At 49.7% G+C, this 20,946-nt stretch overlaps 2 protein-coding genes across 2 annotated transcripts; both read right to left on the bottom strand.

The window, feature by feature from the left end:
- Positions 1-755: 755 nt before the first annotated feature.
- On the bottom strand, positions 756-20,867 carry LOC128140729 (feather keratin Cos2-3-like). The gene is made up of 2 exons (XM_052784932.1): positions 20,820-20,867; positions 756-1,082 (listed from the first exon to the last, which is right to left on the bottom strand). Exons 1-2 carry the CDS (start codon positions 20,865-20,867, stop codon positions 756-758), a joined length of 375 nt encoding a protein of 124 aa, XP_052640892.1.
- LOC128140715 (olfactory receptor 6F1-like) lies at positions 9,276-11,929 on the bottom strand. Its single transcript, XM_052784926.1, is given in 3 exon segments — positions 9,276-10,499; positions 11,832-11,888; positions 11,891-11,929. Coding segments are annotated over 3 exon segments (1,041 nt in total). The 3' UTR covers positions 9,276-9,554.
- Positions 20,868-20,946: the final 79 nt, after the last annotated feature.

Below are 20,946 nucleotides of genomic sequence, written 5' to 3'. Positions count from 1 at the left end.
GCTGACAGGAAGAGCTCCAGCTACTCCTAGTCCTGCAAACTTACTTGGTCTGCTGAGAGCTGACATTTTTTTCATGTAAGATACAATGGCCGTAAAAGGACCACTAAGACCCCCCACTTTTTTTCAGTGTCTGCAAGTTCCTTTTGATGTGTTGCTCCTACATAGATGTTTAGAGGAAGAAATAAAAATATACCATATAGACCTCCTTATCTAGAATTATTGAATAAAACTAAGTGAGGTTGTATGGTGCCCCCACCTTACCTCCCTCCACAGAAGACAATGCCTTTCTTCCTTGACAACTCAAGACAACACCACCAAAAAAGGGTTACATGAAGGCAGAGGCTTTGATGTGGAAAGCTTTAATGACTCTGAAGTGGGAAATGAGTTCCCTTATAGAGGAGGCTGCTGGTGAAATCACTGGCAGGTACTGAAAGTTTGTGCCCATCACCCACGGTGGAGATCCCACAGGGCATCCATCTGCCTGTCCCATAGAGGGAGATAGGTCAGCCAGTCCCCCTGGCTGGCCTTGAGAGTCTTTCAGCCCAGAAGAATGGGAGACAAGAAAGGGATGGGAGACAGTGGAAGGCAAGGAAGTTAGATTTGGTCATGTTTTCAGACAGCCCCAGCTGTACCTCCTTTTGCAGGGCAGCAGTGGATGCACAGCCTCTCTGAAATCAATAGTCAGGAGCTCTGTTCTCAGTTCAGCATCAGCTTCTGGATTTTTGGTGTCCTTGTCTTGGTTGTCACCTGTGCCTTTAGCAGGGGAGACATGTTCTGCTGCAGTAGCGGCTGCTAATGCAGGAGAGGTCACAGCATTCAGAGTTTACTGGCACTCCATCACAGCTGAGGATTCTACCAATGGCAGCAGAGGTAGAGGAGCCCACAACGGTGTTCTGCGGGAAGGAGCTGAGGATGGGGCCGGGCAGGGTCACCACCACGGGGGAGGGCTCGATGACGACAGTGGAGTTCTGGCACTGCCTGACACAGGGCTCGTTGCAGCTGTTGGCCAGTGGGGTCGGGCCACAGGGCTGGCAGGGCAGGCACTGGTTGTAGCAGGACATGTCTCGAGGATGGAGGCACACCTGGGAGAGAGGGTAGAGAGGAAGCGGAGCACAGGGACAGGTGAGGAGCAGTCTGCCATGAGTCCATCAGCCCACTCTGAGCGTTTCAAAGGCACCTGCTGAGCCAGGAGGTAGAAACTGGACAGTAGGGCAAAACAGTTTCTTAGCCTCATCCAGACAAGGTACTGCAAAGTGTCACCAGGCCCAGCGAGGCTGCTGCCTATTTCTTCAATTAACATTTCCCTCAGCCACATCCTAGACACTGTCTGAGTCAGACCTTTGCCCTTCTTCGACCCCTTATGACAAGCAGCGCTATGACCTAGCATAGGATGGAGGGGCACACATCTGCATGACCAGAAAAAGGACATGAGGAAAGGACTTCAGACTCAACTGGTTTGCAAGGAGAAGGAGGCAAGAGAAGTGGATGAGACAACAAGGAGTTGGGATGGCTTTCAGGGTGGTCCTGCACTGCCCCAGGCCCAGAAGTAGCTTCTACAGAAGTGGCAATTTTCTAAGGTGCTCATGATGAACGGAAAACGTTCCAGCTAATGAGATGGGCTGGGTGATTGTTTTCCCCAACACTACCTGTTCATTTCCTGGCTTATGCCATACCCCTTCCCTCATGGAGGCTTATTCTGAGAGCTGGGATTGAGAGGCCCCAGGATTTCTGGGCCAGGAATGTGTCAGTGACAGCAGAAGCCTCAGCTCAAGTGCTGGATGGGTGCAATACAGGCAAATGATGTTGGCCTGGGCACGCTGGTGGGGTTGCCTATGGCTGCATTGACAAGAAGGGCCCAGCTTCTCCCAGTCCTGCAATCCTTGGCTGATCACCGAAGTACTTTCCTTGCATGAGGATATGCTGTGTTTTTCTCTTTCCATGGAGCACATCTGGCAGTGGTACTGGCTGTTCCAGAGGTTTGGAGGTAGACAATATCTAGAAGGATACAGAATTAATAGTTTACATCGGGCCTTACTCACTACATGAAACTTGTTGAAACTTGAAACTTGACAGGCAGAAAGAAGATGTCATTTTGTGGCCTGAACATAGTAAGAAAAACCCTGTGAAACACCAAACGGCAAAGCTGTTTTTAAATTCTCTATGGGGAAGATTTGGACAGCAGATCCAACCTACTCAACTTCAACATTGTAAAACAACCAGATGAGTTGTATGGTTACCTCTTTTTTCCAGCTTTTGATATGTCCTCTTGTGCTTTTATTGATGAGGATATGGCCACTGTCTTATGAAACCATGCCAAAGGGTACATGACCCTGGAGTACAATACTAACATTTCCATCGCTTGCTTCACAACAGCATATGCACACCTAGAGTTTTAAAATCTCTCAGGTGCCCTGCGAGACCATTGTCTTTATCTTGACACAGCCTCTGTGGTATCTGTAAGTCATCCAGAGGACTGGGAGCCTCCTGTTCCATGAGTCGATGGGCAAGTGTCTGCCAGATGAGCACATCATAGAGTTTGTGTCATCAGGTCCTAAATCCTATAGCTTCTCACAGTCTAGAGAAAAGTGTAATTTAGAGGTTAAAGGCATCACTCTAAATGCAACAAACAAAGGAATGATCAATTCTGAGGCACTGAGGGATCTTGTGTTAGATTACAGTGTAAATCTAGACAGTGACAATCCTAAAATGATCATGGTAGAGCAGCACTGCATCACCAGGAACAATCAGAACTGGACAATAGAAACCAAGACCCTTTTGGAAGATGTAGAAAGTGATCTATGACAAAACAGTACTGACTGAAAATTTAAAAGTCTCCTTTATGGCTTTTGATCATGGGCGTGCACTGGAAGCACCCCTTTTCTGCTATCCTGGAAGGGTAAAACAACTTTGGAAAAATTATTTTGTAAAGGTTTTTGGAGAATCACAGAATGGTTGCTGTTAGAAGGGACCACTAGATGTGACCTTGTCCAACCACCCTTCTGAAGCAGCGTCACTTAGAGTAGGTTGCCCAGAACTGTGTCCTGATGGGTCTTGAATATCTCCAATGAGGGAGACTCCACAACCTCTCTGGGCAACCTATTCAAGTGCTCAGTCACCCTCACAGTAAAAAAGTGTTTCCTGATGCTTCAGACACAGCCTCCTGTGTTTCAGCATGTGCTCATTGCCTGTGGTCCTGTCACTGGGCACCACTGAGAAGAGTCTTCTTTGCACCTTCCCTGTCTTCTTTGCACCTTCCCTTCTTTATTTACATATATATAGTGTATTTGGTTGACTTGACAAGGTTTTGGTAGTGGAAGGTGTTCCAGGGGTGGTTTCTGTGAGAAAATGCCAGAAGCTGCCCCTATGTCGGATGGAGCCAGTTCCAGCCGGCTCCAGGACAGACACAATGCTGGCCAAAGCTGAGCCAATCAGTGACATTGGCAGCACTTCTCTGGTAACATCTTTAAGAAGAGGTAAAAAACTGCTGTGCAACACCAGCGGGGAGACAGAAATGAGAATATATGAGAGAAAACAACTATGCAGACACTATGGTCAGTGAAGTAGGGGGAAGTGGCATGGCAGCTCCAGGCACTGGAGCGGAGATTCCCCTGCAGCCCATGGTGAAGACCATGGTGACACCGGTTGTCCACCTGCAGCCGATGGAGCACCACAGTGGAGCAGATATCAACCCTGCAGCCATGGAGGACCCCATGATGGAGCAGGTGGATGTACCCTGAAAGAAGCTGTGACCCTGTGGAGAGCTGGAACAGGTTCCTGGCAGGAACTGTGGTCCCATGGAGAGAAGCCCACGTGGGAGCAGGTTTTTCTGGTAGGACCTGTGGCCCTACAGGGGACTCACGCTGGAGCAGTCTGTTCCTGAACAACTGCACCCTTTGGGAAGGACCCATGCTGGAGCAGTTTGCGAAGAACTGCAAACTGTGGGAGGGACCCACGTTGGAGAATTTTGTGAAGGACTGTCTCCCATGAGACATGCTGAGTGATTTCCCTGTCCTTATCTCGACCCATGAAGCTTTCATCATATTTTCTCCCCCTGTCCAATTGAGGAGGGGAAGTGATAGAGCATCTTGGTGGGCACCTGGCAGCCAGCCAAGGTCAAGCCACCATGCATTGATAAGATCCCCCCTGAATCTTCACTTCTGTAGGGTAACTAGTTGCAGTTGTCTCAGTCTTACCTCAGAGGAGAGATGCTCCAGTCCCTTAATTATCTTTGCGACCCTTCATGAGATGCTTTCCACTACGTCCATATCTCTCTTGTACTAAGGAGCCCAGAACTTGAACCAATATTCCAGGTGTTGCCTCACCAGTGCTGAACAGAGTGAAAGGATCACCTCCCTCTACCTGTTGGTAACACTCCTTTTAATGTAGCCCTGGTCACCGTTAGCCACCTTAGAGGACAGGGCACATTTCTGCCTCGTGATCAACTTGGTGTCCACCAGGAAGACCCAGGTCATTTTCTGCAAAGCTGCTTTCCAGATGAGCAGCCCCCAGCAAAGAGGCATGACCCCGTCCTCTGTCCTGGTGCTGTGGTTCTGGCAGTGTGTGCAGTCTGTGTGGGGGAAAAGCCCCCACACCACAGGGTTCCAGGGTCTGCAGATGTAGGAATACCCTGGCCTGTGTGGGGAGTAGCGGTGCTGCACAGAGCACAAGGGCGACTTCAGCCTCAGGGCCCTGGGATGCTGAAGGAGCTCGGTGCCTGGGGGAAGACACCGCAACCTGTGCCCTGTGCCATTCAGGGGCAGCTCACAGATGCTGCTGAGCACAAAATCAGGTCCCACTGTCACTGCCATATCTCAGCAGAGCTGGGCTTATCTGCTCTCACACAGCGCCTTTCCGGAGCAGAGTTGGGTTGTGGCACTTGTGGAGCTGTAGAGTTCCTGGGCCTGAAGAAAGCTGCTCTGACTTGGGGAAGACAAGGCACCATTCACTGTCTTGGGCCTGCCTTCACCCAAGGGGGTGGTTGGGTCACAGGGACAGGGGACTCCAGTGTGTGACCTGCTGTAGCTGATACCAATACTAACTTGTGAACACCTCAGCCCTACACAGGTAGGCAAGAGGTGGGCCATGCCAGATGCTGTGCTGAAGGGTGATAGGGCTGCACGGGGAAGCTGTCCCCATACCTGGACCTGGAGCAGTGCACCCAGTTTGGGGATCCCAAGTCCCAGAAGGATATTGATCAACAGATGTGAATCCTGTGGAGGCCTCAAAGATGGTCAGGTAGCCATATTCGTGATGTGCAAGAAGTGGATGTGACAGCTGGGCCTGCTCATCTTGGAGAACAGAAGGCTAAGGGAAGACACACTTGCTGCCTACTACCACTTCACTGGAGGATACAGAGAAGATTGAGGTAGACTCTGGAGATAAACTATGATTAGAATAGGGCCAATGGATGCAAGTGTAATAATGGGTAATTCTGATTAGATACCAGGGAAAAAAACTGTTTCCATGAGGATAGTCAAGTGCTGGAGTACCTTGCGCAGAGAGGTTATGGGATCCCTGTCATTGGAAGTGTTCCGAACTTGCCTGGACTCAGCCCTGCATAACCTGATCTATTGAGACCCTCTCTGAACACAGGGTTGGACTAGGTGACTGCTGGAGGCCCCTTCTCCAGTCTGTTATCCCTCAGACGACCTCTGGCAGGAACAGCTCAGCAGTCATGGGGCCACCTGCACAGTCACCGCATCTCATCCTCGGTGGGATGCCTATGACAGATCACTGTTTCAATACAATTCCCGGGTTGATCCTTGATGTCATGAGATCACTCATGACATCAAAAGTGAGTGGAGGGAATTGCACACCCAACCCCATAGGCTCATCCAAAAAGATGCATACGTGAACCTCCTCATGGGTGCACACACATGCACGCCTGTGTGCACACAGAGGTGTGCACACTCACAGGCATGCACACACACAGTCCCAAACACATGGTTCCAACTACACGTGTGAGTTTGCATGCACCCAAAGAGCAACTTATATGTGTGCACACATAGAGATGTGTGTACACGTTCCCAAAGGAGTCCATGTGCAGACACATGCACAGCTACCCCATCATACCAATGTGTATGCACAGATACTCAAACACACATGCTTACACATGCATGCTCCTGCACACATATATTTGCATAGATATGTGTACACTTCTGTACACAAATAATACATAAAAGCATACATACACACACACCTATGTACACACACATATATGCGGATCAATGCCACACATGTCCATACCCACCTGCATGAAGGCATGTGCATGTGCTAAAACACATACACACTCATGAACAGGCATGCCTAAACACACACAATATTTGTACACAGTCATGCTTGCATATGCATTCCCCCAGGCACACATGTACGTGTGAATGCACACATGAGTATAGCCAGAGGAACATGTGTGGGAGAACGAAGGAAACTGCATAAGGCACTGAAACTGCGTAAGGCACAACCGTTATTCTCTGTTTGCTAGCACAAGACACCACTGTTGTTCTTTGTTATAAGTTTGCTGAAGTAAGCACAAAAAGTAGAACAAGGTCGGGCGTACGTGACTGACAACAGGAGGGTGACGTGACTGAAGACAGGGTGCAAGACAGCATGCAGGTGGAGGAAACTATTCGCGTGATCAGAAGACTTTATCCAATTAGACTATTGTTTAAGAGCATGAACGGCACATGTTAACCAATCAACAAATGGCTTATGCATGAGTAGATACTAGAAACATATATAACCGAGTGTTGCGCAGTTAATAAACGGAGAAACCGTTTGATCCACAGTATCTGTGTTGGTCCGTTTTCTCCCCAGGGCGAGTCCCTGGCAATGCGTCGTTTTCCCTAGATTGTCGCAGCGGAGAAAGTGCGGCAAACATGTATGTGAGCATGAACATGCACACACAGCACTGACAACCAGGATGCCCAATGCCAGCTCTCAGCCTCTTGGGATGATTCTAGGCAAGTCCTTCAGACCCTACAGTTAAGGCAACAGATCAGGCGCTGGCCAGCCCCATCAGCTTTAGTGAGCTCAAGGGTTTGGCAGTGGTTCAGTCAGCTATTTTCCCACTGTGTTGTGGTTTAACCCCAGCCAGCAACTAAGCACCACAAAGCTGCTCACTCACCCCTCCCCACCCAGCGGGATGGGGGAAAGAATCAGAAGGAAAAAGGTAAAACTCGTGTGTTGAGATAAGAACAGTTTAATAGAACAGAAAGGAAGAAATTAACTAACTGGGTTAGTTCCCGAGCAGCGATCCCCCCAGGCAAACTCCCCCCAGTTTATATACTGGGCATGATGTCACATGGTATGGAATGCCCCATTCGCCAGTTTGGGTCACCTGTCCTGGCTGTGTCCCCTCCCAGCTTCCTGTGCCACTCCAGCTTTCTCACTGACTGGGCATGAGAAGCTGAAAAATCCTTGACTTTAGACTAAACATTACGTGGCAAAAACTGAAAACATCAGTGTGTTATCAACATTCTTCTCATACTGAACCCAAAACATAGCACTATACCAGCTACTAGGAAGACAATTAACTCTATCCCAGCTGAAAACAGGACAGAAGGGCAACTGTACCCTGAGCCAAGTTAGTCACAGTGTTGCTAGCAGGTCCAGGAAGGTGACCCTGCCCCTCTGGGCCTTGTGAGACCACAGCTGGAGTACTGCATCCAAGCTGGGGCTCCCTGGTCCAAGAAGGATATTGACATACTGAAGCGAGCCCAACAAAGGCCACCAAGTCAATTAGGGGGCTGACAAACATGACATGCAATGAGAGGCTGAGAGAACTGGGCCTCCTCCTCTTGGAGAAGAGATGTCTCAGGGGAGACCTTCTTGCTTTCTACAACTCCTTGTTCAGAGGAGACAGAGAAGAGCGGCGCCAGCACATGGCACATCCCCAGGCTGGAGCTGGTGGCAGTGGGTGGCAACAGCAGAGAGGAGATGTGGGGGCTGGAGCAGAGAGCCCAGGCTGGCAATGGGCAGTGAGTTTTGGGCAGCAGAGCGTGGGAAGTGCAGGGCTGGTGGAGCTGGCCGCAGTGCTACTGGGTGTGCAGGACAGGCATCAGGTGTGGGTGCCCAGGGCTGTGCTCATACTTCAAGGCATTGCTCCCGCTCCCTGCCTGTCTGCCATCTCACTGCCCTCTTTCCCAACTCTGAGTCCTTGCTCGGTATTCTTGCATTGTCTCCATCAACTCTAGTAGTATGATTTTTTTTGCATATACAGCTGCCTTTCAATATACCCGCTATTTCCCTTGTGCACTCAGCAGTTATTGCCCTGAATTTAGTCCTTTGTCCTTCACTGTAACACCCACTCTCCCTGCCAGTTTTCCTCTCTCCATCCATCCATCCTTTGACCCATATCTCCATGCATCTACTATTTCTAACCCTTACTCCTACTCTCTGAGAGCCCTCTCTCATCCTTCCCTCTGCTTTCTTCATATCTGCAGGCACAAGTTTTCTTTCTTGCACATTTCCATTATTCCATACATCCATGAGTCCCCCTTTGCATTCAGCATTCATTCTTGTTCTTAATTCAGCCCTCTGTCCTACACTGTAATACTCCCAACTCTTCCGTCTACTCTTCCTCTCTCCATCCATCCAGGCATCCATGCATCTGACATTCATGCCAACTCTATGTACCTATTTCAGATTCCCTCCCAGCCTTTTCACCTTGCTCTACAACCAAACACCAGGATCACTTTCTATCCCTGTCTCTATGGGCACATGTCCCCATCCATTCTGGTCCAGCTCTGTCTCACTGCCACTGTTCCTGACCATTTCTCTGGGAAAAGAGCCATAAGAACTGGGCAATCTCTGGTGATTTTGGGCCTTTCCTTCTCCTTTCTCAGCAGTGGTTGCTGGTGGAGCCCAGGTGCTAAAGGAACCATTGGCAGAGGCTGCCCAGGGCACAGGCATCAACATCACCTGCTCACACCCCAACATACAGTCTTAACAAGTTCATCCACTGGTACTGTCTGCTCCCTGGCTGAGGCCCTGCATAGTTCGTGAGAGGTCTGAAAGGTTCCAAAGTGCTGCTGGACCCACTTGAGTGGCTGTTGGTGGTGGCAGACCACTGGTCCGACTCCCTGTCACTCACCTGGCCCTGTCATGGGGAAGTGGTGGTGTATTCCTGTGCTCCAGGATACAGCAGGAGAGGAGCATAAACGGCTACAGGCAGGGCTGGATGTGCGTGGTGGAGGAAAGGAGACAACCCCTCCCAACTTCTTGTGCACGTCCAGCCTGCTCCCTGGTGGGGCACTGTGAGAGGCAGAAAAGGCCTTGACTGTGTAAGCGCTGCTTAGCAGTAACAAAAACATCTCTGTATTATCAACACTGTTTTCAGCACAAATCCAAACATAGCTCTATCCCAGCTGCTATGACAAAAATTAACTCTATCCCAGAAAAAAACAGTACAGAGGCATTTTGAATTAACTCAGGAATGAACAGAGGGAGGTGGGAGCATAAGAAGTGAGGCTCAGCCCATCCTAAGATGGCTGTGAGTGAGATCAGCTCACTGGGGAATTGTTGGCTTCTCACTACCTGTGATGCCCAGGTGCACTTCACTTTTTCTGGAAAGCCCACCCCAGAGCTTGCCTCACTTCTTTGTTCCTGAGTGTGTAAATGAAGGGGTTCAACAAAGGAGTTACAACAGTGTTAAAGGTATTCACGAGTTTGTTCAGATCCAGGGAGTTCTGGGCTGACGGTTTGACATACAGGAACATGGTAGAGCCATACCAGATTGTGACAACACTGAGATGGGCAGAGCAAGTGGAAAAGGCCTTTTTTCGGCCATGGACTGACTGGATCCTCAGGATGGAAGAGATGATGTATATGTAGGAGACCAGAGTGACCACACAGGAGGCCACCACAACAATTATGGAGACAAGGAAGGTTGCCAGCTCCACGGGCCATGTGTCACTGCAGGAGAGGGCAAGGCAGGAATCTATATCGCAGAGGAAATGATTGATGACATCTGGCCCACAGAACGTCAGCCTGGATGTCAGAAAGGCCAGCAACGAGACGGCCAGAAAGCCTCCCAGCCAGGAGCTGAGTGCTAGCCGAGCAGGGAGGACACTGTTCATGAGGGAGCTGTATCTCAAGGGGTAGCATATGGCTAAGTAGCGGTCATAGGCCATGACAGACAGGAGAAAACATTCAGTGGAGCCTAGGGAGAGAAGAAAAAACAACTGGAGGATGCAGACTCTGAAGGAGATGGTCTGGCTAGTCCCCAGCATGACTCCTATGGCTTTGGGAACAACGCCCGTAGTGTACCAGATCTCTAGAAAGGAGAGATTACAGAGGAAGAAGTACATTGGGGTCCGTAGGTTGCTGTTCATCCACACCAGAGCTATGATGCATGCATTGCCTATTACTGTCAGGGAGTACGTCAGTGCAAATACCACCACAAGGGAGACCCGAGAATGCCACGTGCCTGGGAAGCCAAGAAGGATGAATTCTTCCACACCTGTCCCATTTGCCATGTCCTCCCAAGTGTGGAGGTTCATCTGCAAAGACAGGAATGTTTCTGTGAGCTTGCATGTCTGTGCTGGTCCTTCAGATGCTACTTCAGATACTACTAGATGCACTAGTAGTGAAACAAAACCACCATCCCTGCAAAAGTAGTTGGTGCAGAGCATGGGAAAATGGCATCTACCCTAAGTTAAAATTGTCAGGGAAATCCCTTGCTGCAGAAACACATTTGAACAACTAGAACTGACCCTGAAGGTCAGGCCTACACCATCAAATGAACATGGAGAATTATTTATCATATCAAGCGCAGGCATCTCCTTTAGAACATGGTGAATGCAATTGCTTCCCTGAGATGAAAATCCCATTTATGAAACTGGATGGCAGGCTGAGGGTCTCCAGCTATGTGAAAGGCTGTTGTAGAGGAAGGGAATAGCATTACCTGCACTCTTCAAGGCAGGCAATACTGAGTTGTGATTTCAGCCAATGAGACTGAGGGATGAGAAAACTGTCATGACAATGTGGTACTGGAAGAGTTTCTCACCTCTTCTAGGTCAGTTTATCACAAGAAATTTGGACTGAGATGGCAGTGACACAGGGCAGCAGGCTAGTATGACAGTCATTACTCAAGGACTCATGGTCTTGTATATTTGCTTTCTTCCAAGTCTCAGCACAGGAAGCTTTTCAAATACCTCCATTTCCTCCACTGACGTCTGCTTCTCAGCATAGCTACTAGGGGTAGGATTCACCTCTCTAATTTTGCCATCTCAGAGTCAGGGGAAGGACTTCTGCTGACGAAGCTGAAAGATCTACAGCGAAATACTCCTATCTCACCTCCTCAGCTTACCCCCTTCTTTCTCCGTGGACAGAGAAAAGGCACGAGGGAGACATGGCTCATCTTGTCTTATATGCATGGCTAAAAGCCCTTTAGAAGTGCCAGGTTGTCTCTGAGGACTAAGGCAGGAGTCTAGCAAGCAGCTTAGATGAATGTTGGACATCTCAACTTGGGCAGACATATCCATGCCTCAGTGGTTGAAGGCAAAATCCTCTTAGTTGAATCCCCACCAAGGCAGTTCTGCTGAGAAACCAGCTGAACTGCTGGATATAATCTATGCCCTCCCTGCAGACAAGGGAGGATTCTTGATCAGTTCTCTAGGGCAGAAATGATCTCATTCTCAGGTGAATGTCTAAGACAGATGGAGCTGAACCACCACCTGAAGGATCCCTTTCTCTCCTTTCTTCCTCCTTAGCAATACATACCAGAAATCTCATGTGGCTGAAGGGCAGAGGAAACCCCCTAAACCCAGCTCTCCTTAAACATGCAAAGCATTGGAAGTTTATGCTAGAGGTCTTGGGCAGGCTTCACTCACCAGCTCAGCTGATGGAAATGATTCAAAAGACATCTCTACATGCACCATCCTGCAGTTGAAGCCATGAAGCCATGGTCTCCTTCGCTGAGGGAGAACATTGGAAAGAGGTTGATTTATTGGAGGAGCTCTGGATGCAGCGATGTCAGAAGTGTGGATGAACAGCTCTCCCCTTGCCAATGCACTTCAAGCTGTACACAATTGCCTGACGTTATTTCCTCTCCATTTACCTAGCAGGTATTGACAGCTTGGGCTCCCAAATTTCTTTCCCCCTCACAGCCACCACTGTACTTCCACAAAGGGGAGCCTTGTGTGCACACACACAGTGTAAAGTCTCTCCAATTTAGCTCCATATAGTGAGAGCATACATCAGAGAGTCACCAGCATCATTAGCTTAAGAACATCCCCACACCCACCTCATTAACACACTGAAGCTCAAACTGGCCACACCTAGGAGACAGGTTTCTGTTTTCCCTCTATGTGCCACAGGGAGTTTGATCTCTGGGGGATCTCATGGGCTTGTCAGAGGTGGATAATGCTCTCTCTTCACACAGGCCAATTAAAGAACAGCAATGCAATTCTCTAAAGTTGCTGTCAGGCTGGGTGTTTGCCTCCTGCCTGCAGCTGTGGTATGTGAACCTTGTCAGGAACTCAGTGCTCCCTTGTGTAGCCATTTGCTGACGCACAGGAGGTGTCTGAACTAGGTATGCCCAAGAGACTGGAAGTGTCAAGTATTTGGTGCTGGATAGTAATGTGGTCTTGAAACCTCCAGGGTGGGACATAACTAAAGGCAACTATGGACGCATGAATACAGAGGGAGTAAGGTAAGGGATTCACCTACCTCATTTCAGAGCCTCTAACTGCAGCTAAGGCCTAAGTCTTCAGTCTTCATTGAAGTAAAGATCTAAGTAAGATCTAAGCACAAAGTCAAGAGGTGAGTAGGGGAAAATTGATCTCCCCTGCCTCCAGAGCAGGTGTCTCCAGGTAAGCTTCTCATCTTTGCTCCATTCATTATCAGTGGAGAGAAATAGGCACTGTCAAGTGTCAGTTTAGCCCTTTCAAAAGATGCTCTCTCATACAGATCAGGCAATCCATGCCTTACAAGCACTAATTTTTCTTCTGTTGACACTCAAGATAAACTAGACAGCTGGTTTAGACAACACACACACACACAAGTCTCTACCTCTAGGCATCTAGAGTTAGTTGAGAAGACCCACACCCAGAGAGATGCTGCCTACACTGTCCAGGGCCACCACACAGGTGTTGGACTTGACAGAGTCATCTTCTGCAAGTCCTGTGTCCAAGGAATCAATGTGGTTGAGAGAAAACTGATCTGCACTTGTTGTGAGGGGGAGATGCAGCTAATGAGAGTAATGTGCACAGCTTGAGCCCATTCGCTGACCATGAAGCCCTCACCCTGCTATCTATCTGCCCTAGAGTACCATGGACATGGCTATGGGGTTTAGCCATGGGATGGAGGTGCTTGTAGGCTCTGGAAGGACAGCTGAGGGGTTCACTTCCGATCGCATGATGAAGCAAGCCATGCGCACATGACTAGGCATGCAGGCCTTGCTGTGAGCTTATGCTAGCTGGGCAGTTCAGAGGCCACGACTGGTCAATTGCACAATCTGTGTTTCCAGAAAGATGGTTCATGCCATTTACTGTGCACATCTGCTTTCAGATGGGGTAAGTCCCTTGTGTAAGCTGATGTCTCTTCACTGACTGTGGGAAGAACCTGCAGAGTCTATTAGGGCAAGTCCAGAGGAGGGCCACGAAAATGATCAGAGGGTTGTAGCACCTCTCCTATGAAGAAAGGCTGAGAGAGTTGGGATTGTTTAGCCTGGAGAAGAGAAGGCCCTGGGAAGACCTTATGTCGTGGTTTAACCCCAGACAGCAATTAAGCACCACGCAGCCCCTCACTCACTCCCTCCCCCACCCCAGTGGGATGGGGGAGAAAATCGGGAAAAGAAGTAAAACTCATGGGTTGAGATAAGAACAGTTTAATAGAACAGAAAAGAAGAAACTAATAATGATAACACTACTAAAATGACAGCAGTAATAATAAAAGGATTGGAATATACAAATGATGCACAGTGCAATTGCTCACCACCCACCGATCAACGCCCTGTTAGTCCCAGAGTGGTGATCCACCCACACCCACTCTACCCAGTTTATATGCTAGATGTGACATCACATGGTATGGAATACCCCACTGGCCAGTTTGGGTCAGCTGTCCTGGCTGTGTCCCCTCCCAACTTCTTGTGCCCCCCCCCCCCCAGCTTTCTCTCTGGCTGGGCATGAAAAGCTGAAAAATCCTTGACTTTAGTCTAAACACTACTTAGCTATAACTGAAAACATCACTGCTATCAACATTCTTCTCATACCGAACTCAAAACATAGCACTGTACCAGCTACTAGGAAGACAATTAACTCTATCCCAGCTGAAACCAGGACAGTATCCAGCCCTTATTCTATACTATTTGACATCATGCTCAGTTCCCATACCTTCAGTTACATCCCATTCAATCATCATCACCTTTTCTGTCCCTTTGAGACATATAAACAATGATACATCTATATATATATGTATAAACACACACAGATATCATTCCTTTAGTTTATGGGTCGTGTTCATAAAATGTTCGTTAAGTTCATTTAGTTCCCAAATCTGGGCTCCATCTGTCATACCAGTCTTTCTGGGCAGAAGGGGTGGTGCAAAGTCCTTCCAGTCGGCAGAGCAGAATTGGGCTTCAGTGCGGTATGGCGAGCAGGTGACATTGGACACAGCAGGAGGACGCTGTGCACCGTTGGATTGTTGCATGCTGGAGTCAGTTCTGGTTCCATTAGTACTGCACTTTGCTCAGTTTTATCACAGTTCATTCTTGCTTGATCCAAGTGATTCTTACTGTAGTACTATGGATATAGCACATAACAATTATAGTAACGATAACATACAGTAGCAGGGTTATATAGAAACTAATATAATACAGTTTAATTCTGACTATTCTCACCTAAAATCAAATCCCCTTGAGGCACACATTGGACTTCCCCATCTTTTTGCATCATCCACCAAGTGCACCCAGGTCCTTGAGCAAAAGCAATCCCACGAATGGGTTTACCTTTGCCTGAGGCAGGAGTAACCCAGACTATCTTCCCTAACGTATTTTTTATGTGCACTACAGGGACTTTGTCCCCTTCTACAGTATGTAAAAGTTCTGACTGGGCAGGGCCACCCCGATTGGCAGATCCTCTGGTGTTGACTAACCAGGTGTCTTTTGCTAAATGTGTATCCCAATGTTTGAAGGTTCCACCCCCCCATTGCTCTCAATGTAGTCTTTAACAGTCCATTGTATTGTTCAATTTTCCTGGAGGCGGGTGCATGATAGGGGATGTGATATACCGACTCAATGCCATGCTCTTTGGCCCAGGTGTCTATGAGGTTGTTTTGGAAGTGAGTCCTGTTGTCTGATTCAGTTCTTTCTGGGGTGCCATGTCACCACAAGACCTGCTTTTCAAGGCCCAGGATAGTGTTCCGGGCGGTGGCATGGGGCATGGGATATGTTTGCAGCCACCCGGTGGTTGCTTCTACCATTGTAAGCACATGGTGCTTGCCTTGGCGAGTTTGTGGGAGTGTGATATAGTCAATCTGCCAGGCTTCCCCATATTTATATTTCAGCCATCGCCCTCCATACCACAGGGGCTTTAACTGCTTGGCTTGCTTTGAGACAAGGGGAGTCAAAAGAATCTCAGTAGACATAATAAAGGGGGGATGAGAGATGATGTTTAGCGCTTACATTGTTGAAATTGGCTGAGGCAGAGACAGTCTTTGATAAGAAGAGCTGGTCCCAAGGACCAGCCAATGAGGTAGAGACAGCTCCTGATAAGAAGCAAGAGCAGGCCCCAAGAGCCAGCTAAGACTGGTCTTGCGGCTTGGGTGAATGCCAAGAAACCACTGAGCCTGCGCAAGAAAAAAGGTTACTAGCGGTGATGAAGAGGAGTCATCTATCTTCACCTCTGCGACCACCATAAAGAGGCACTGCGCAAGCGCAGTTGAGAGGAGACTATGGAAATGACCTCTCGGAGCTAATTTTAATATGAAGCGGGGATAGGTCATGCATATGTATAGGCATAGTGTGAATATGTAACACTTGACTGTATAAACTTGAGACAAACTGCCGAGTCGGGTGCGCACGACTTTGGTGGGACTACCCCCCGTGCTGCCCAGCGCTGAATGAACATACCTACTTTACGATCTCACTGATTGTGGAGTCTGTTTTCCGCACGTCAACATGGTGCCTTTTATTTTGTGTTACAAAAATAAAATGCACATCTTCTCGAACACTGGAAGGTTATTTCTGTCGTAACATCCACCAACGTGCAGCACAGGCTGGCACAGGGCACTCCAGCAGATTTCTTTGCAGCAGCTGCTCATGCTAATTTACGGGCATCTCAGGCCTTTAGTGGAAGGCACAATAGAGCAAATCTGTCTTGCCACTCCTTGAGTACAGCGTTTTCTTCAAAGCTCCCAATACACCTCCCTCTGTGCAGTCTCCCTGGACACCCAAACACCACCATTAGCACATTCAGGGCCTTGTCCTTCCCCAGAATGCTCCCCAGAATCCCTGCCAGAACTATCCCCAGGGTGTCCCCAGCTGGTCATGTTTATGCATGTGTTCTCTTGTCTGCACTTGTCTGCATGCTGGATTTGTGCAAGTGTTTCTGGGTGCAGAATTTTGCATGATTGCAGGATGGTGCACATGAGCATGTGTGTGTTTGTGTGTCTCTCATCACAAGGGAATGCACTGTTCACAGCAGGAAGACTCTCCACTGCTCTGTCCATAAGCTCCACAAAGCAGCCAGGGCCAGAAGGAGCCTGAGTGCTGCTCAACAACAACAGAACAAACCTGGCAGACAACTGCCCACAGCACAGGCACTGAAATGCAATCTTTTTTATCTTCAGCTCTCCTTTTCCTGCTTCTGCAAAACTCACACTGTTTTACTGCTGATTTCAGGTCACAACAAGGATGGTTTCACAACAGTTTGGATCCATAGTTTAATTCAGTGTAACGATATTGGAAGTGCCTCAGCATGGCTGGCAGTCCCCTCTCCCTGCCTCTCCAGGCAAATACACAGCTGCTTTCCCCAGTGCTAGGGAGTTCAAAAGGATGGGGTTTGCTTTATGGACAGGGAGAAGGGCTGAGAGATCCTGCTCACCATGTGCTGTCCATCCCTGAGTGGACCTGTTTCCAATGCAGTGTTGATGGTGTCTGGGGTGGGACACACACCCACCTCATGTCCATGCCAATGCCAAATGTACTCATCAACCTGGTGCTGTGTCAGGCAGGGGCTGAGACGTTGGACTGAACAGGTACTGAATAAAAGGAACATGGAGCCAATGAGTTCTGGTGCTCTGCTGCACCTCATACTCACCAAGAAAGAAGAGCTCATTGAGGATGTGAAAAGCAAAAGCAGCCTTGGCTGCAATGACCATGAGCTGTGGTGTTCAGGATCCTGAGGGCAGCGAGGAGGGTGAATAGCAAGCTCACAACCCTGGACTTCAGGAGAGCAGACTTTGGCTTCTTCAAAGATCTGCTCAGAAGAGTCCCCTGGGATAAGGCCCTAGAGGGAACAGGGGCCCAAGAAAGCTGGTTAATATTCAAGGATCACCTCCTCCAAGCTGAAGAGCAGCCCATCCCAGTGAGGACAAATTCCAGAAGGCATGCCAGGAGGCCTACGTGAATGAACAAGGAGCTCCTGATCAAACTCAAACACAAAAAGGAAGCATACAGAAGGTGGAAGCAAGGACAAGTAACCTGAGAGGAATACAGAGACAATGTCCAATGAGGTTAGGAAAGATAAAGCCCAGCTGGAAATAAGTCTAGTGAGGGATGTCAAAGGCAGTTAAGAAGGGCTTCTATAAGGACACAGGTAACAAAAGGAAGAATACAGAAAATGTAGGACCACTGCTGAGTGAGATTGGGGCCCTGGTGGCACAGGATACAGAAAAAACTGAGATGCTGAAGGCCTTCTTTGCCTCAGTCCTTACTAGCAAGACTGGCCTTCAGAAATCGCAACTGCAGACCAGGGGGAAAGTCAGAAGCAAGGGAGATCTACCTTTGGTGGAAGGAGATCAGGTCAGGGAATCCTTAAATAAACTGCACATACATAAGTCCATGGGCCCTGGTGGAATGCACCCACAAGTGCTGAGGGAACTGGCTCATGTCATTGCCAGGTCACTCATGATTATCTTCAGTTGATCATGGTGATTGAGAGGGGTACCTGAGGACTGGAGGAAAGCAGATGTCACTCCTGTCTTCAAGAAGGGCAAGAAGGAGAACCCAGGGAACTACAGGCCTTTCAGCATCACCTTGATCCCTGGGAAGGAGATGGAGCATCTAATCATAGAAAGCCTGCCTAATCCAGGCATGTTAAGGATAAGAAAGTCATCAGGAGTAGTCAGTATGGCTTCACCAAGGGGAAGTCATGCCTGATCAACTTGATAAGCTTCTGTGATGAAGTGACTGGACTGGGAGATGAGGGGACAGCAGTAGAGCTTGTCTACCTGGACAAGCCTTTGACACTGTAGCCCATAAGATCCTCATAGAGAAGCTGTTCATGTAAGGGCTAGATGAGCAGACAGTGAGGTAGATTGAAAACCGTCTGAATGGCCTGGCCCAGAGGGTGGTGACCAGTAGTGCAAAACCTAGTTGGAGGCCAATGACTAGTGGTGTACTCCATGGATCAATACTGGGTCCTGTTGAACATCTTCCTTAATGATCTGGATGATGGGACAGAGTGTACCCTCAGCAAGTTTGCAGATGATAGCAAACCGTGAGGAGTGGCTGATAGGCCAGAGGGTCACGCCGCCATCTAGGGGGACTTCGCCAAGATGGAGAAATGGGCTGATAGGAACCTCGTGCAGCTCAAGAAGGGGAAGTGCAAATTCCTGCCCCTGGGGAAGAACAATTTCATGCACTAGGGCAGCTTGGGATCACCCAGATAGAAAGCAGCTTTGCAGAAAAAAACCTGGGGGTTCTGGTAGACACCAACTTGGCCATGAGCCAGCAATGTGCCCTTGTGTCAAAGAAGTCCAGTGGTACCCTCAGCTGCATTAGACAAAAGTATTGCCAACAGGTCAAGAGAGGGGATTGCTACCCCTTATTCAGCACTGGTGGGCCACAACTGGAGTGGCATATTCTCCCATACTTCCTTTATGACCAAATTGGTGACAAATGGGTTCAGAAGGAGGATGATAAGGTGAGTGGAAAATTGGCTGGACTACTGGGGTGAAAGAGTTGTGATCCGTGGAGCAAAGCCCATCTGACAGACACTTACTACTGGAGTCTCTCAGGGATCAGCAGTAGGAACAACACTGTTTACTGTTTTCACGAATGCCACAACTAGTGGGAATGAGGACACTCTCTGCAAGTTTGGGGATGACAGCCAACCACAGGGAACAGGCGGTACACTGATCTCTGTTAGCCAGATTGTTCCCAGCAGGTCCGGGAACTACCTGTTCAAAGGCAACAGAGAAGATGGACTAGACTGTGGAAGTACTCCGCCACAGGAGTAGAGGCAATGAACAGCTGCTGGAACATGAGTTCTAGTTAAGCATGCGCTTCCCTGGGAGCCGCTGCAATCCTCATCTAATAGTAGCTGGATCTAATGCGACCTGTTCCAAGAGGGAGTTGATGTAGATGCCCTCTGGAGGTCCTGGATTCTGACTCAGTGATTCCCCCTCTCCCCTGCCCTGCCCTGAACCCTGCACTCCCATGGGCACAGGTGTCCTCACAGCCCCTTGGCCACAGCACAACTTTTAGGCATTGTGCCGGGAGTGCAGAGAGGCAGCTGAAGGGAGGGAGGCTCTCAGCCTCCTCCCTGCCATCCGCAGGAAATCAGTGGCTGCTGTCGGCAGCCCCTGAGCTCGGAGACAGCTCTGGGAAGCTGGTCCATCTCCTGGGTCAGGGCCCTGCTGCCGTGCCAGGCTGCCGCTGGCGCTGCGCAGGCTGCTTCTTGCTGGGGAGGTGTCCTTGCTGGAGGAGCGGGAGAGGGCATTTCCCAGGAGACGAAGCGGTGCCCGTGCAGAGCCCCTGCGCCCTCTCAGCCCGGGCGGCGCCGGCGCAGGGCTCAGCCCCGGGGCGGAGCTGGCGGAGGCGGCGGAGAGGAGGCGCCGCGGCCGGAGCAGAGAGCCGGGGCTGGCGGGGGGCAGCGAGGCGCGGGCGGCGGAGCGGCGGGATGCGGCGGTGCCGGGGCGCGGGGCTGGCGGCGCTGGCCGCGGTGCTCCTGGGTGCGCGGGGCTGGCGGGGGTGGACGGGGGCGGGGGCTGTGCCCGGGCTGTTCCGCGGGGAGCCCAGCGCCGAGCCTTCCCTCTCCTTCTTCAGCGTGTCTTTCCCCCTCCCTGCCTCTCTGCCATCCCTCGTCCCCCTTCCAAACCCTCCGAGTCCTCGCTTCCTATCCTCCCTATTTTGCCATCAGCTCTGGTGGCACAAGCCTGCTTGCATGTACGCCTGCCTTTCCATGCACCTACTCTTTCCCCTGTGCATTCGGCAGTTCTTACTGCCCTGACTATAGCCCTCCGCCCTTCACTCTAACAACCCATCTCCCCGTCTGCTCCTCCTCTCTTCATCCAGCCATCCACGCACCCAGCTTTTGACCCATCTCTCCACGCATCTAGCATCCTTAAGCCCTCTTCCCACCCTGAGACCCCTCTCTCATCTCTCCGTTTCCTTCATGTCTGTAGGCACGAGGTTGCTTTCCTGCACCACACCGTTATTGCATACATCCTCTCATCCCCCTGTGCATTCAGCATTTATTCTTCTTCTGAATTCAACCCTTCATCCTTCGCTGCAACACACCCAACTCTCCTGTCTCCTGTCCCTCTTGCCGTCCATCCATCCATCCATCCCTCCATCCATGCACCTGACTTTCATTGTAACTCGGCATGCATCAATTTCACATTCCCTCCCAGACTTCTCCCCTGGCTCCACACACCTGCCCCAGGACCACTCTCCATCCTTGTTGATGGGCACACGTCACCATCCGTTCCAGTCCAGTTTTGTCTCACTGCCACTGTTCCTGACTGTTTCTCTGGGAAAAGAGCCACCAGAGCTGAGTGATC

Source organism: Harpia harpyja, chromosome 4, assembly GCF_026419915.1.
Source record: "Harpia harpyja isolate bHarHar1 chromosome 4, bHarHar1 primary haplotype, whole genome shotgun sequence".
Classification (NCBI taxonomy): domain Eukaryota; kingdom Metazoa; phylum Chordata; class Aves; order Accipitriformes; family Accipitridae; genus Harpia; species Harpia harpyja.
Note: the sequence above shows the minus strand (reverse complement) of the source record. Positions and strands in the feature narration are given on the sequence as shown.